The sequence below is a fragment of the Diabrotica virgifera genome, chromosome 1, assembly GCF_917563875.1.
Source record: "Diabrotica virgifera virgifera chromosome 1, PGI_DIABVI_V3a".
Classification (NCBI taxonomy): Eukaryota; Metazoa; Arthropoda; class Insecta; order Coleoptera; family Chrysomelidae; genus Diabrotica; species Diabrotica virgifera.
Genome location: NC_065443.1, coordinates 308,664,062 through 308,677,788, shown reverse-complemented (window position 1 = coordinate 308,677,788; position 13,727 = coordinate 308,664,062). Strand labels below are relative to the sequence as shown.

Genomic DNA, 13,727 nt, shown 5'->3' with positions numbered 1-13,727 from the left:
GTACGCGATTCATTTTTAATATTTTTCAATGCCTATTGCCTAGGTAATATGTAGATTACTAGGATTAGGGAAAAATTTTTATTATTTAATATTAATTAATAATATATTTTCTTATATCGACGTATAAATAGGGAAGCGGCGCTTCCCCCGCTTCCATGGACCACACGCCTCTGGTATTGTATATGAGCTGTTTGTTTGTTTTAGATATTGTTTGCAGTGGCGTAGCTAGGGTGGGGCGGAGGGGGCGGTCCGCCCCGGGTGTCACCCTTTCGGGGGTGACACCCAAGAGACCCGATCACAAAAGAACGAATCGTTAATTTGTAACTTTACTCACTTTACAATCAAAACACAATTGGATATTATTTTATGAACACACGATGTCGAGGTCAAATAGGTATTTCTTGGATTTTTTACGTTAAAAGGAAAAAGCAGTTGATCTAAGTAACGAAATTCTCAAGAAGCTTGAAATTGATGGTTTAGATATTATCAAGTGCCATTCACAGAGATACGATAATGCAGCTGTTATGAGCGGCGTAGGTACATGGGGGACTACAAACTATTATTAAAGCAAAAAACAAAAACGCCATTTTCGTTGGATGTATTGATCATTTAATTAATTTATGTTGCCAACACTCTTTTGCACAAAATTCATCTAGGGTAACATTTTTCGGAACCGTAGAGGCAATTTTTAATTTTTTTTTCTGCTTTCCACTAGCTCCTGGGAATTAAACACAGCAACGAATCTGTTAAACAACTTTCCACAACGCGTTGGAGTGCTCACTATGCTGCAGTTAAAGTACTGATAGAATATTTTGATTGTGTTGTTGCTTCAAATGAGAAATTATGTCATCATTTCTTTTGGAATAATGTACTAAGAGAAATACATTTTTGTCAGATTGAATTGCAAAGTAAAGACATAACCTTTGATCAATCAGCGACCAGAATAGGGGCACTTCGTCTTAATAAAGCAATAGATTTTGCCACGAAAACATATGAGGACGACGACATTCCCACGAAAAACTAATTCGACGTAAACAAGGAATGGATGGTGAGTTAACTACCGATACATGACTCACATTTCAAGCCTAACTTCAAAAGGATATGCTAAAATGTTTTGACCTATTCAATGTTCAATGTCCATTCATGGACTTTGATCTTGTGTCTTGCTTTACTTTTCACGAACAGTTGAATTTAGCTATTTCAACATTTTGTAACTTTTACCATGAAGAAGTATCAGATGCAGACCTCCTGCTATAAATACCAAGGCTCAGAAGACAAGCGGCCAATATTATAGTCTCTAAATGGTTAGCTGTAGACTATAAAATTCATTGTGGAATGGGATTTCATGGAATCCCTCTCAAAATTAGTGGTCGCATTAAAATTGTTTATGACCATTTGTGTATCGGTTGCTTCATATTAGAGAAGTTTTAGTAAGCTAAAATTAATCAAGAAGCGAGCAACAATGGCGCAAACAAGGCTAAATAACCTCGGTTTATTAACTTACTATGGAACATGAAGCAACACAAAACATAAATAATATTTATAGAAAATGTTATTTCAGATTTTGCCGCTAGTAACGTTGGAAAAATAAAATATTTGAATGTCTTCCCCACCGTACTACATAATATATCTTGTATGTTACAGAGATCTCTTATTCTGTCGTTCGGTATTATGTCTCTCAGTGTTTTCCCAGTTATTGACCTCAACGTTCTCATTTCTGATGTTCTCAGTATCCTCTTGGTTTCTGCTGTGTCACATCTTGTTTCTATCGCGTACGTCATGGTCGGTCTTACACATGATTTGCATATGTAGGTATGCGTACTTTCCCTTCCAGCCTAATATCTTTGTTTCTCCAGATGACATCCCTTAAACATCCTGACACGTAATTGGCTTTATTTGCTTGCTTTCGGACGCTCTCTTTAACATCTCCATAACTACATATTTCGACTCCCAGATATTGGAATCTCGAGACTTGTTCAATTAGTTCGTTGTTAATTACTAATTTGCATCTTATGGATTCCCTTGACACTACCAGGGAGTTTGTCTTAGCTGTCGATATTTTCATGTTGTAGTTCTTCGCCACTGTATTGAAAGTTTGTGCCATTCGTTGTAGGTTATCCTCGTTATCGTTATAGCCAATGCTCATATAGAACCGATTACCAAGCCTCGGATACCAGACAGAAACATTTGCCAAGACTCTTTACTACAATTTCATTAACTATAATTCTTAATTTTTTCATTATTCAAAACATACGTTTATCGGATTTTCGTAGATTTTAACAATCTTTATTTTTAATTTGGGGTGACACCATCCATTACCGCCCCGGGTGTCACCCATGCTAGCTACGCCACTGATTGTTTGGTCCCACATAATGCCGTTCATTATGGATATGGCTTTCCTGCCCTGTGTGTTTCTATCTTTTATGGCAGCATCAGGTGTTCTATCTTGAGTTTGTTGAACTTTTGTATGGTTTTAATATACATCTCCTTCAACAACAATGTATAGATTTTCTTATTTTTCATTGTGTATCTCTTTACATTTTAGTTTGTGGGAAGCTATCGACCAATACTTCACTACTGGACGGCAGGAAATAGAAAAACGTACTGAAGAGTGGATAGAGATACAAAAACAAAAAATAAAGGAGAGATACGACACAAAGATAGCTTTCCATCGCCCCAGATATTTGCACATTAAGTATTCCATCTACGAAAAACGACTAAGAGGGTTACAAGTTCACGAAAAACACCTTACGTGCCAAAAAAATGTAAGTATATTAGAGAATACTAGATGTATATGTTTGGTTTAGTAATATTTCTCTTCCTTTCTCTTTTGTTCGTGTGTTTCCTATTTTTCCTTTATTCGCTTTTAACTTCAGTTTTTTTAAAACTAATCATTTTAAGCCAGTCAAACTTCTAGAATCTATTAGTAATACACAAATAAAGAAGAATAAATAAGGCCAATGACTAAAACACCGCTAACTTACATTATTAAGCTTACAATTGGATTTCTCCTTTTTTTTTTCTCAAAAAAATATATTGATTTTTTAACCGTAACTTTTTTATTTTGTATCTTAGAAAGTTTGGTGTAAAAGAATTTTGTAGGTTTTTACAAGATCTACAAGCATGTTAATATTAAATTTTATTAAAATCCTTAGTCACAAAAAGAGGTGACTTTGAAAGGGTTGGTAAAGGTGGTTTTTGCATGCTATTACAAGTTTTAATTGTCAATAGCTCACTTAATTTTTGTCATAGAAAAATTTTTTTCATACTTTCTTGGGAATTAAATTAGCTACAATTTAATATTTAAACATTTTTTCACATCTCTGATGCTAATCTTTCTATTCAGAAGAAAAAGCCATTTTTTCCAAACTAATAAAAAATTCGTTAATCGCTGTTAACTTCATTTTTTTTTAAACGAATCATTCTAAGTCGGTCAAACTTCTCGAACCTATTAATAATACATAAATAAATAAGACCAAATAAGGTCAATCACTAATTTTAATTAGGTTGGTGATTACGGGGTTGCTTCCGACCACTTTTGCGCTGAAAAAAATATGGACTGACATTCTTTTCATTATAAGTCACTTAATTTTTGAGCTAGAGACTTCTTTTTTATTTCTAGAGATAGATATTTTTAAATTATTTAAATTAGTTTTAACAAGTTATTCTCGAAAAATGCATATTTTTCCCGTCTTTTGACTTTGAAACTGCAATATTTAGCATTTGACAAAGGAGAGTTAACATATATAATAAAGTATATCTTGATTACTGTTGGTCTTAAAGAAAATTAAAAACACGGTTTTGTTTATTTTTTCAAATAGTACATTTTTGTTAAGTAAGGTTGTTTTGATAAAACGAAAACTTTTGGAGTTATTAGCAGAAAACTGATTAAAACATTGATTTTTCGATATAATACTAACACTTTCGATAGCGAATAAATCGAAAACTATTAATTTTATCAAAAAAATGTATAGAATATTTTTTGCTTAGAATGAACGTTTTTACCAACTTTTGCGGTCAAAATATAATAAAAAATTTCCACCCCCATGGTAAAAGCGCCTTTCGGCATCATATAGATTTTGATCCTTGGACTATCCACTACTTATTCCCAAATTTTCAAGCAAATCGATCCATTCTGTAAAAATTGCGAGGTTTTGTCCTATTTCAAGCTTCATTACTTGGACTATAGGAATAACTCAAACGATCAAAAATATCTACCAGAACAACACAATAAAAGTAAAAGTAGAAGAAGAACTAACTGACAAAATTGAAGCTGGCAATAGGATAAGAGAGGAGTAAAAAACGGTTCCCCAATAGCAAGACGATCATGGGAACGATGGGAAGACCACGAAAATGATGGAACGGCAACTTATTGGAGGCACATTGAATAAACAGACAGAGCCATGTCTATACAAAAAGAAGAAGAAGAAGAAGAAGAAGAAGAAGAAAAAGAAAAAAAGAGACATAAGAGCAATGACAGTCAAATCGTGGATTAGATTGGCGGAAGATAGAACAAGATGGAAGTAATCATAATTGTAAGATTGGAGTGGATGTAAAATGGTTGAAGAAGAAGAAGAGAAACATAGCACGAGAAAATAGTTTCAAAACCATGGTTAACTTAGGTTTTAGAAAAACTTAAAAAAAAGGAAAAATATATAAAGACTGACAAAAAATCCAAAAAAAACAAAGAAGAATCATAACTTACATAAATATTATAATATAACATTTTTTGCCTCGGGAACACACTTTTTTGATGTTCATTTTACTTTATAAACTCTAATAATCACTCGTATTATATTTGCCTCTCATTACGTTGTCTGGTTATTAGCGCGCGCATCACTGTATACTATACAGGGTGAGTCATGAGGAACTGTACATCCTCCTACCTCGTATAGAGGCTCCTATGAGGAATAACAAATGACCATTAAAAAGTGTCTGCTTCCATTGTTTAATAATATACAGGGCGAGTTTCGCATTTTGACAGAAATTTGTATTCGTCATAATTTTTTAACGGTCAGATCGATGTGTCTCTTATTTTGGTCAATCGTTACACTATTACCACCCAATCAACTGATTTATTAAAACTAGAAAAAAAATCAGGTCCGGCTTTAAAAAATTAGTTCGTTTGGGTCTTAGAAAAAATTTCACCCTGTACAAGCTTGTTGAAAACTTTAATATGAATGTTACAAATTAGAAAAATAGGCAATTAAAATGGCATATTTATTTTTTTCCCCACACGATTACTTATTTTTTTATAAAAAAATCAAATTTGACTATGAATTAAAAGTTTGGTAAAGTGAACCACAGATTTAAAAAAATTAACTTTTATTACAAAAATTATTTTTTTTTTAAACAAATATTTAATTTATGTTACCACCCAATCAACTGATTTGTTCAAACTGGAAAAAAAATCAGGTCCGGCGTTAAAGAATTAGTTCATTTGGGTCTTAGAAAAAATTTCACCCTGTATGCGCTTTTTGAAAACTCTAATATGAATTTTACAAATTAGACAAGTAGGCAATTAAAATGGCATATTTATTTTTTTCCCCACACGATTGCTTAATTTTTTATAAAAAAAATAAATTTGACTATGAATAATTAAGAGTTTGGTATAAAGTGAACCATAGATTTAAAAAAAATAACTTTTATTACAAAAATTAATTTTTTTTTGAACAAATATTTAATTTATGTTACCACCCAATCAACTGATTTATTCAAACTAGAAAAAAATCAGGCCCGGATTGCCGGATTTAAAAAATTAGTTCGTTTTGGTTTTAGAAAAAATTTTACCCTGTATACGCTTTTTGAAAACTCTAATAAGAATTTTACAAATTAGACAAATAGGCAATTAAAATGACATATTTATTTTTCCCCCACACGATTACTTAATTTTTTATTAAAAAATTAAATTTGTCAAAATCGGAATTTTAACCTAAAAATGAAAAAAAATGAAATCACGGTTTAACTCGCTACAACACTGTTTCATTTTAATATTTTTTTTCTGAAATTTTTACAGCACAAATCTCTGATCATTGTGAAGACTATGAAAATTGTTGTAGACTGTTGTATGAATTTTTAAAAATAAAAGGTGCAGATTCGATAATTGCAAAGTTAAATCGCAAAAATTAGGTGAACAAATTTAAAATTTATCTATTTGATCACGTCTATGTGTTAAACTATAGAGTCCAAAGTGAAGTGGTAGGGGGAGTTTTAGATCTAGACGTGCTATAGAAAAAAAAATATTAAAACTTTTAATTTTAAGAAAAACGTTTAATTTTTGTTTATTTTTATGGTAAAATTGCGATTTTGACAAATTTGATCTTTTAATAAAAAATAAAGTAATCGTGTGGGGATGCTAAGGGAAAAATAAATATGCCATTTTAATTGCCTATTTGTCTAATTTGTAAAATACATATTAAAGTTTTCAAAAAGCGTATACAAGGTGAAATTTTTTCTAAGACCCAAACGAACTAATTTTTTAAAGCCGGACCTGATTTTTGTCTAGTTTGAATAAATCAGTTGATTGGATGGTAACATAAATTAAATATTTGTTTTAAAAAAATTAATTTTTGTAATAAAAGTTAATTTTTTTAAATTTATGGTTCACTTTACCAAACTTTTAATTCATAGTCAAATTTGATTTTTTTATAAAAAAATAAGTAATCGTGTGGGGAAAAAAATAAATATGCCATTTTAATTGCGTATTTGTCTAATTTGTAAAATTCATATTAGAGTTTTCAAAAAGCGTATACAGGGTGAAATTTTTTCTAAGACTCAAACGAACTAATTTTTTAAAGCCGGACCTGATTTTTTTCTAGTTTGAATAAATCAGTTGATTAGGTGGTAATAGTGTAATGATTGACCAAAATAAGAGACACATCGATCTGACCGTTAAAAAATTATGACGAATACAAATTTCTGTCAATATGCGAAACTTGCCCTGTATATTATTAAACAATGGGAGCAGACACTTTTTAATGGTCATTTGTTACTTCCCATAGGAGCCTCTACACGAGGTAGGAGTATGTACAGTTCCTCATGACTCACCCTGTATAAAATGATGTTGCAGTCATGTGCTGGTATTTCTACGATTCTTTACTATTTCTTCATTTTCTATTAGCAGGTTCGCATTTACAGGTTCGTATTTTTTTTAGGTGGTTGAAAAGAGTAGGAAAGAACTAAGAGCCCACAAAACTAAATATGACGAAGGTTGCAACCGTTGTTGTGAAGAATACGAAGCAGAATGCTATAAGATAGCAAACGAACTTGGAAATATGAACTCCTCTGTTGAGATTCGTGGCTTTGTCCAAACGATAAAAAACCGGCTGTTACCGATGGAGAAAAAAATAAATGATCTTTCCGAAGAATACAAAGATATGTGCACGAGCTTTTTGAATGATTTAAAAACGTCGAATTATAAATTTTTGAAAAGTATAAGGTAAGTGTTGTGTATTATTTTTACTTACTTATCAACTTTATTTTAATTAAAAATACTTAATTTATATTCGTTATTTTATAATCTAAACCTTCTAATCCTCAAGTCCTATCTCTCCGACCGCCATTTCCTTGTAAAAGTTAAAGATCAGTGCACTAACTTATATCCAATCAACGCTGGAGTACCTCAGGGTAGTGTCCTTGGACCAGTTCTCTACCTACTCTACACAGCAGATCTTCCTACAAGCCAAAACATCATCACATCCACATATGCAGATGACACAGCAATCATTGCAGCTCACTCAAACCCGTACATCGCCTCGCAACTGCTCCAGACAAATCTCGACAGTATAAATATCTGGTTACAAACATGGCGAATTAAAGTAAACGAAAGCAAGTCAGTACATATAACGTTCACTAATCGAAAAGATACGTGCCCAACCGTCTCAATAAATAATCAAGTACTACAACAAAAGCATGACGTAAAATACCTAGGTATGCACTTGGACCGCAGATTAACGTGGAAGAAACACATATTCACGAAAAGAAAACAGTTGGGTCTGAAACTCAATAAAATGTACTGGCTGATAGGAAAAAGGTCCCAACTGAGTTTGTACAATAAAATTTTAGTATACAAGGCAGTGATTAAGCCAATATGGAGCTATGGTATCCAACTGTGGGGATCTGCGTCGAGATCCAATATCGACATCCTGGAGAGATTCCAATCGAAAACCTTGCGCATTATCACAAATGCACCGTGATACATGCCCAATGAACACATCAATCGTGATCTCCAAATGAAGACTGTCAAAGAAGAAATTGCCAGTTACGCCCAAAAATACGACATCCGACTACAAAACCACCCCAACAGGCTAGCGAAGAACCTAATGAGACCCCAGGCAAACAGAAGGCTAAAGCGCCACACTCCAAGCGATCTACGAACAAGATTTTAAATTTTAAATTTTCAAAAATATTTTATTTATTATAGAGTTTTATTTATTAGTCACAAATAATTTTGTTAAGTACATACTAAAATTATGATTTTATAGGTTATTGTCACTGGACAGTCTCCTGCAAGTCTCTTTTAATTGTTAAACAATTTACTTATTGTAATCATTATTACAGATTGTCAATAAATAATAATAATAATAATAATAGCTTTATTGCCCAACAGTTTCCCATTTACAGGACAATGATATAGCTATTTGTATAACAAGGGAGGAAAGTGCTACTTTTCCTCCCGAGAATGAAGTTTACTGCCCGACGCGTAGCGGAGGGCAGTAATCATTCAAGGGAGGAAAAGGCACTTTACTCCCATGTTATACATATGGTTTTTCCACCTTCCTCAAATAACAAATCATTTTTTCATTTTTACTTAATTTATTTATGTAACTAACCAACAAAATTTATTAGAACTAAAATTAACAAGTAGGTACAATATAACTGTCAACTGTCAAATATAAGTCAAATTATTAATGTAAACATTGTTAAATCAGAATAACAATTTACTGTTTTTTACCATTCTGCAAAATACAGAGTGTTTTTAAATAAACGTTAAAATGTATAGATACTTACGTAATAGGAAATAGATATTGTACAGGGCGTCAATAAGTTATATTTCATGAATGAAATACCATGACGTCACTTTTACTTTTCCTCCCTAGGGAGGAAAAATATTTTCCTCCCTAGGGAGGAAAAGTACAACTTTGCTCCCTACAATCAGGTCCGGAAAAGTTTACTTTCGGTAGAGGTAGGTGGAAGAAAATATTACATAATTTATAACACCTATAGGTAAGATTTAAGCAGTAGTACCAAAAAAATAACATTAATAATACAAGTTAGACTAAAATTAATATAAATTCAAACCGAAAAAGAAAATAAATTAATAAAAAAAATAAAATAAAAAATTAGTGCTTATTTCAGACACTCAATAGCTACTTTTATAAAGTTCCTTTGAGAACATGAAAAAATGTCACAATGCTTACCAATAACATTAAAATTTCTACACATTACATTAATAGGAGCCTTACATAGAATATTTGTACGAGCTCTTGTACACCTAAATAATACATTTGTTCTTAAATTTGACCTTGGAATATTAAAATTAATGTTTTGTAATATTGAAATACAATCAATTGCATTATTAACAAGTTTGTACAAAAAAATTAAAGATGCAACTTTTCTTCTTAATTCTAAACTACACATACTAAAACGATCACACAAGTAATTATTATCTATACCTCTAGCCGGATAAAGACCATTTACTTTAAACATTAAAAATTTTAGAAATTTTCTCTGAACGCTTTCAATTGCAATGTTATGACAATCATAGAAAGGACTCCATACAATACTGGCATATTCAAGTTTAGAGCGGACATAAGTATAATATAGCAATGTTAATGAGTTTATATTATTAAATGACTTACAATTGCGAATTAAAAACCCATAAGCCTTCAACGCTTCAGAAACTTTAACACACAATGTTCCACAAAAGTGAGTTTTGTGTCAAAAATTACACCCAAATCCTTAACCGTGTTCTGCCTTTCTAATATTCTATCTATTCTATTCTATATTTAAAAAAGGAAACAAAACTATGTTAGAAAATTATAGACCAATTACCGTACCAACTGTCTTGTGTAAGGTTATTGAAAAATGCATTCATAAAAGGATGTTGTCATTTCTTAGTAAATATAACATAATAAGTTCATATCAAAATGGTTTTCTTCCGGGTAAATCAACTGAGAGTGCATCAACAACATTTTTTAAATTCATTTATAATTCATTGGATCAGAAGAAGTTTGTTGGAGCCCTCTTTTTTGATTTAACTAAAGCTTTTGACTCTATAAATTTAAATGTAGCAATTTGTAAACTAAACGGCCTTGGATTTCGAGGTAATTTTTTAAAGTGGTTACAATCATATCTAGAATGTCGACAGATGTATGTCAAAATTGGACATTATCAATCAGATTTGTATGACGTTGATCTTGGCGTTCCACAAGGATCAATACTGGGTCCTTTGTTATTTCTTTGTTATATCAATGATATGCCCAAATATATGAGTACGGAAAATATTTTTTTATATGCTGATGACACGACTTTAGCGACATCTGCAGAAAATGCTGAGGAATTGAGGTTAAAACTCAATACCTTAGCCCATGAGTTTACGTCTTGGTGCGAAAAAAACTCCTTAATAGTAAATTCGAGTAAAACAGTATGTATGCAATTTTATATAAAAACTCCAATTAAGGAAAATTTCTCTATCAAAGTCGACAACGATTTTATCACTTTATCTGATACTACAAAGTTTCTGGGACTACATCTTAACAGTAATATGAGCTGGGAGGCACATATTAATCATGTATGTTGGAAAATTAATTCTGGATACTATGCTCTTTTGCAACTTAAATACTTATTCACAACGGAACAGATACTTAATGTTTATTACGCTATCATCTATTCACATTTGTCATACAATATTGTTCTATGGGGCAGTGCAACAAATGTCTCAAAAGTTTTTATAGCCCAAAAACGCATAATCCGCTTGATTTTTAATTTACCATATGGACATACGTGTAGAGACCATTTTAGAAAATACCAAATACTTACTGTTCCCTCAATTTTTATATACAGATGTATTCTGTACACAAAAGCTAATATTAATTCATTGACATCAAATTCAGATGTACACAATTATCGTACTAGACAAAAAGATTTCTTTAGGGCTCCTAAACATTACACTTCCATGTTTGAAAAAAGCCCTGAATATAGCGGCATAAGGTTTTTTAATCAGCTCCCATCCAAAATAAAAAGTGAGGCAGATGATGTTAGAATATTTAAGAATAAATTGAAGACTTATCTCATTGAGTCATGTTTTTATAGTGTCTCGGAATTTATGTCTTAGTATGTTGTTTCTATGTTTGTGTGTATGTTTATATTGTATAGGTAGTCTTTAACTTTTCTATTTTTTAAATGTCTATATTCTTTACTTTGACATGTCCTATATTATGTAAATAATCTGTAAGGATGAATAAAGTATTATCCAGATTTAGCCATACGGCTCACACTCCCTCTAAGGGGAAAATTGACTCATCCCAGATACCTACGGTATCAAAAGGATTGAGCTCTGGTGGGACTCTTTCCGTGTTATCGAGCCCTAGGTGACTTGGTATGCAGGTGTATCTCCCAAAAATTTTCGTACACATTATTATTATTATTATTATCGTGACAACTATAGTTAAATACAAATAAACTTGATTTCCTAGAAAAAGTGACTACTTTACATTTTTTTTGTGTTAAGTTGTAATTTGTTGCTGTTGCACCAATTTTCCAATATTTCTATATTCTGCTGAAGTTGGTTACAATCATCCAGCTCCCTAATAGTAGAAAATATTTTCAAATCGTCAGCAGAGCCCAATCTTTCGCATGAAATATTTTCAAGAAGGTCATTAATAAATAGTAGAAAGAGCAATGGACCGAGATTGGAACCTTGAGGCACACCAGACGCAGCAAGATATTTTTCTGAGACATAACCATTATATGCTACAAACTGCATCCTTCCATGAAGATACGATTTTAACAATAAAAGAGCACTGTCAGTAAAACCAAATGTTGAAAGCTTGCTAAGTAATACTTCATGATCAATTCTGTCAAAAGCCTTCGAAAAATCGGTATATATAACATCAACTTGGCCATTATCGTCAATAACTTCAGAAAGATATTGGGTAAAATAAACCAAGTTGGTTACAGTTGATCTTTTATTAACAAAACCATGCTGATGAGATGAAATATAAAGTTGAACAGAAGATAAGATCCTATTATATAATACGATTTCGAGAACCTTTGAAAAATTAGATAAAATAGAGACAGCTCTATAGTTTTCTATTTCTGACTTCACCCCAGCCTTAAATATCGGACACACCCTTGCTTCCTTCCATAATTCTGGATACTTCATTTGTTGTATAGATAAGTTTATAATCTTGGTTAAAGGTATGACAAATGCACCAGCGCACTCTTTAATAAGAAACGAGGGAATCTTGTCAGGGCCTGATGTCATCTTATCTTTTAACTTTCTGATAGCAGCATTTATTTCATCCTCTGTAACCGATTGAAAATTAATTGATGTCATATATGGGTTTATTGGATAATTGCAACCACCTTCGTCATCAGAAACTAAATAAACACTACTGAAAAATTCCGCAAAAGCATTCACTATGGCTTGCGGATCTTTGTAATCACTTCCCTCAAAACTCATGTTTCCAGGAATTCGTGATGATTTATTTCTAGAGTGAATGTAAGACCAGAACTTAGTTTTGTCTTGAGAAATATTTGTTTGAATATCCTCCAAGTAATTGTCATATGCCACCTTGACCTGATATTTTATTAGTCGTCGTAATCTTTTAAACTCAATAAAATCGGAATGAATCTTACATTTTTAATATAAATTAATAATAAATGGGATGTCAAAAAAAAAAAAAATTTATAATAAATAATCATTTCGTTGTGAACCGAAACCAGAGCCGTCTTACTTTTAGTTTAGAGAGCGCCAAAAGCACTCTTACTAGTTTCTACCCTTATTGGGGTTTCCTCAGAGAGCACATATTTGATTCTCTCGTTAACTTGCAAATATCGTATATCGCTGACTTGCAAATTTTAGAAGCAACGAATGGTGCAAGCTGAAGATTAGTTATAATATAGTTTTATTTTCAATATTACATAATTACTTTGTACAATTTATTACAATTTATAACACGCTCAGGTATCCAGAAGCGAACTTAATCCAGTTGTCGAACTATTGGCTGTGAGTTTCGACGGTAGCGCTATCTCGCGGTTTGAAACTTATACTTTTCTGATAAAGTTTATGTATGTGAAATATACAAAACGAGAAAAATAGATACTTATCTAGAAAGACACAAATTATGAACTGAAATATTATTGTAACCTGATTACTAAATTAATACACAGAATTAATAGTAAAATTAATTATGTTTTTTATTTCATTCATTATAATTTTAATATTTAATATATACGTTCGTGCGACTGGATGACTGCTTACGCAAGAGATCATTGAGAAAAAGAATAAGTTTAAATTTAACATTTTAAATGTTACCTCTGTTTATTTTTGTGTGCTTACTGGGCCCGGATTACGTACACTCGATACGCATCGTATCCGCCATGTTTTGCCATAGCGCCTTATGGGAAAACATGGCGGATACGATTCGTATCGAGTGTTCGTAATCCGGGCCCTGATTTGCTTATTAAAATTTGTAATTTGTATGAATTGTAATTTGTTTGAA

At 31.8% G+C, this 13,727-nt stretch overlaps 1 protein-coding gene across 3 annotated transcripts in view; it reads left to right on the top strand.

Moving 5' to 3' along the window:
• Positions 1-13,727, top strand: part of LOC126879219 (uncharacterized) — a 74,653-nt gene that overhangs the window by 35,767 nt on the left and 25,159 nt on the right. For all 3 annotated transcript variants that reach the window (XM_050642276.1, XM_050642274.1, XM_050642273.1), the window contains 2 exons: positions 2,546-2,765; positions 7,155-7,438. In XM_050642276.1, the coding sequence (XP_050498233.1) occupies positions 2,546-2,765; positions 7,155-7,438 (504 nt within the window). The remainder of the gene's footprint in view (positions 1-2,545; positions 2,766-7,154; positions 7,439-13,727) is intronic.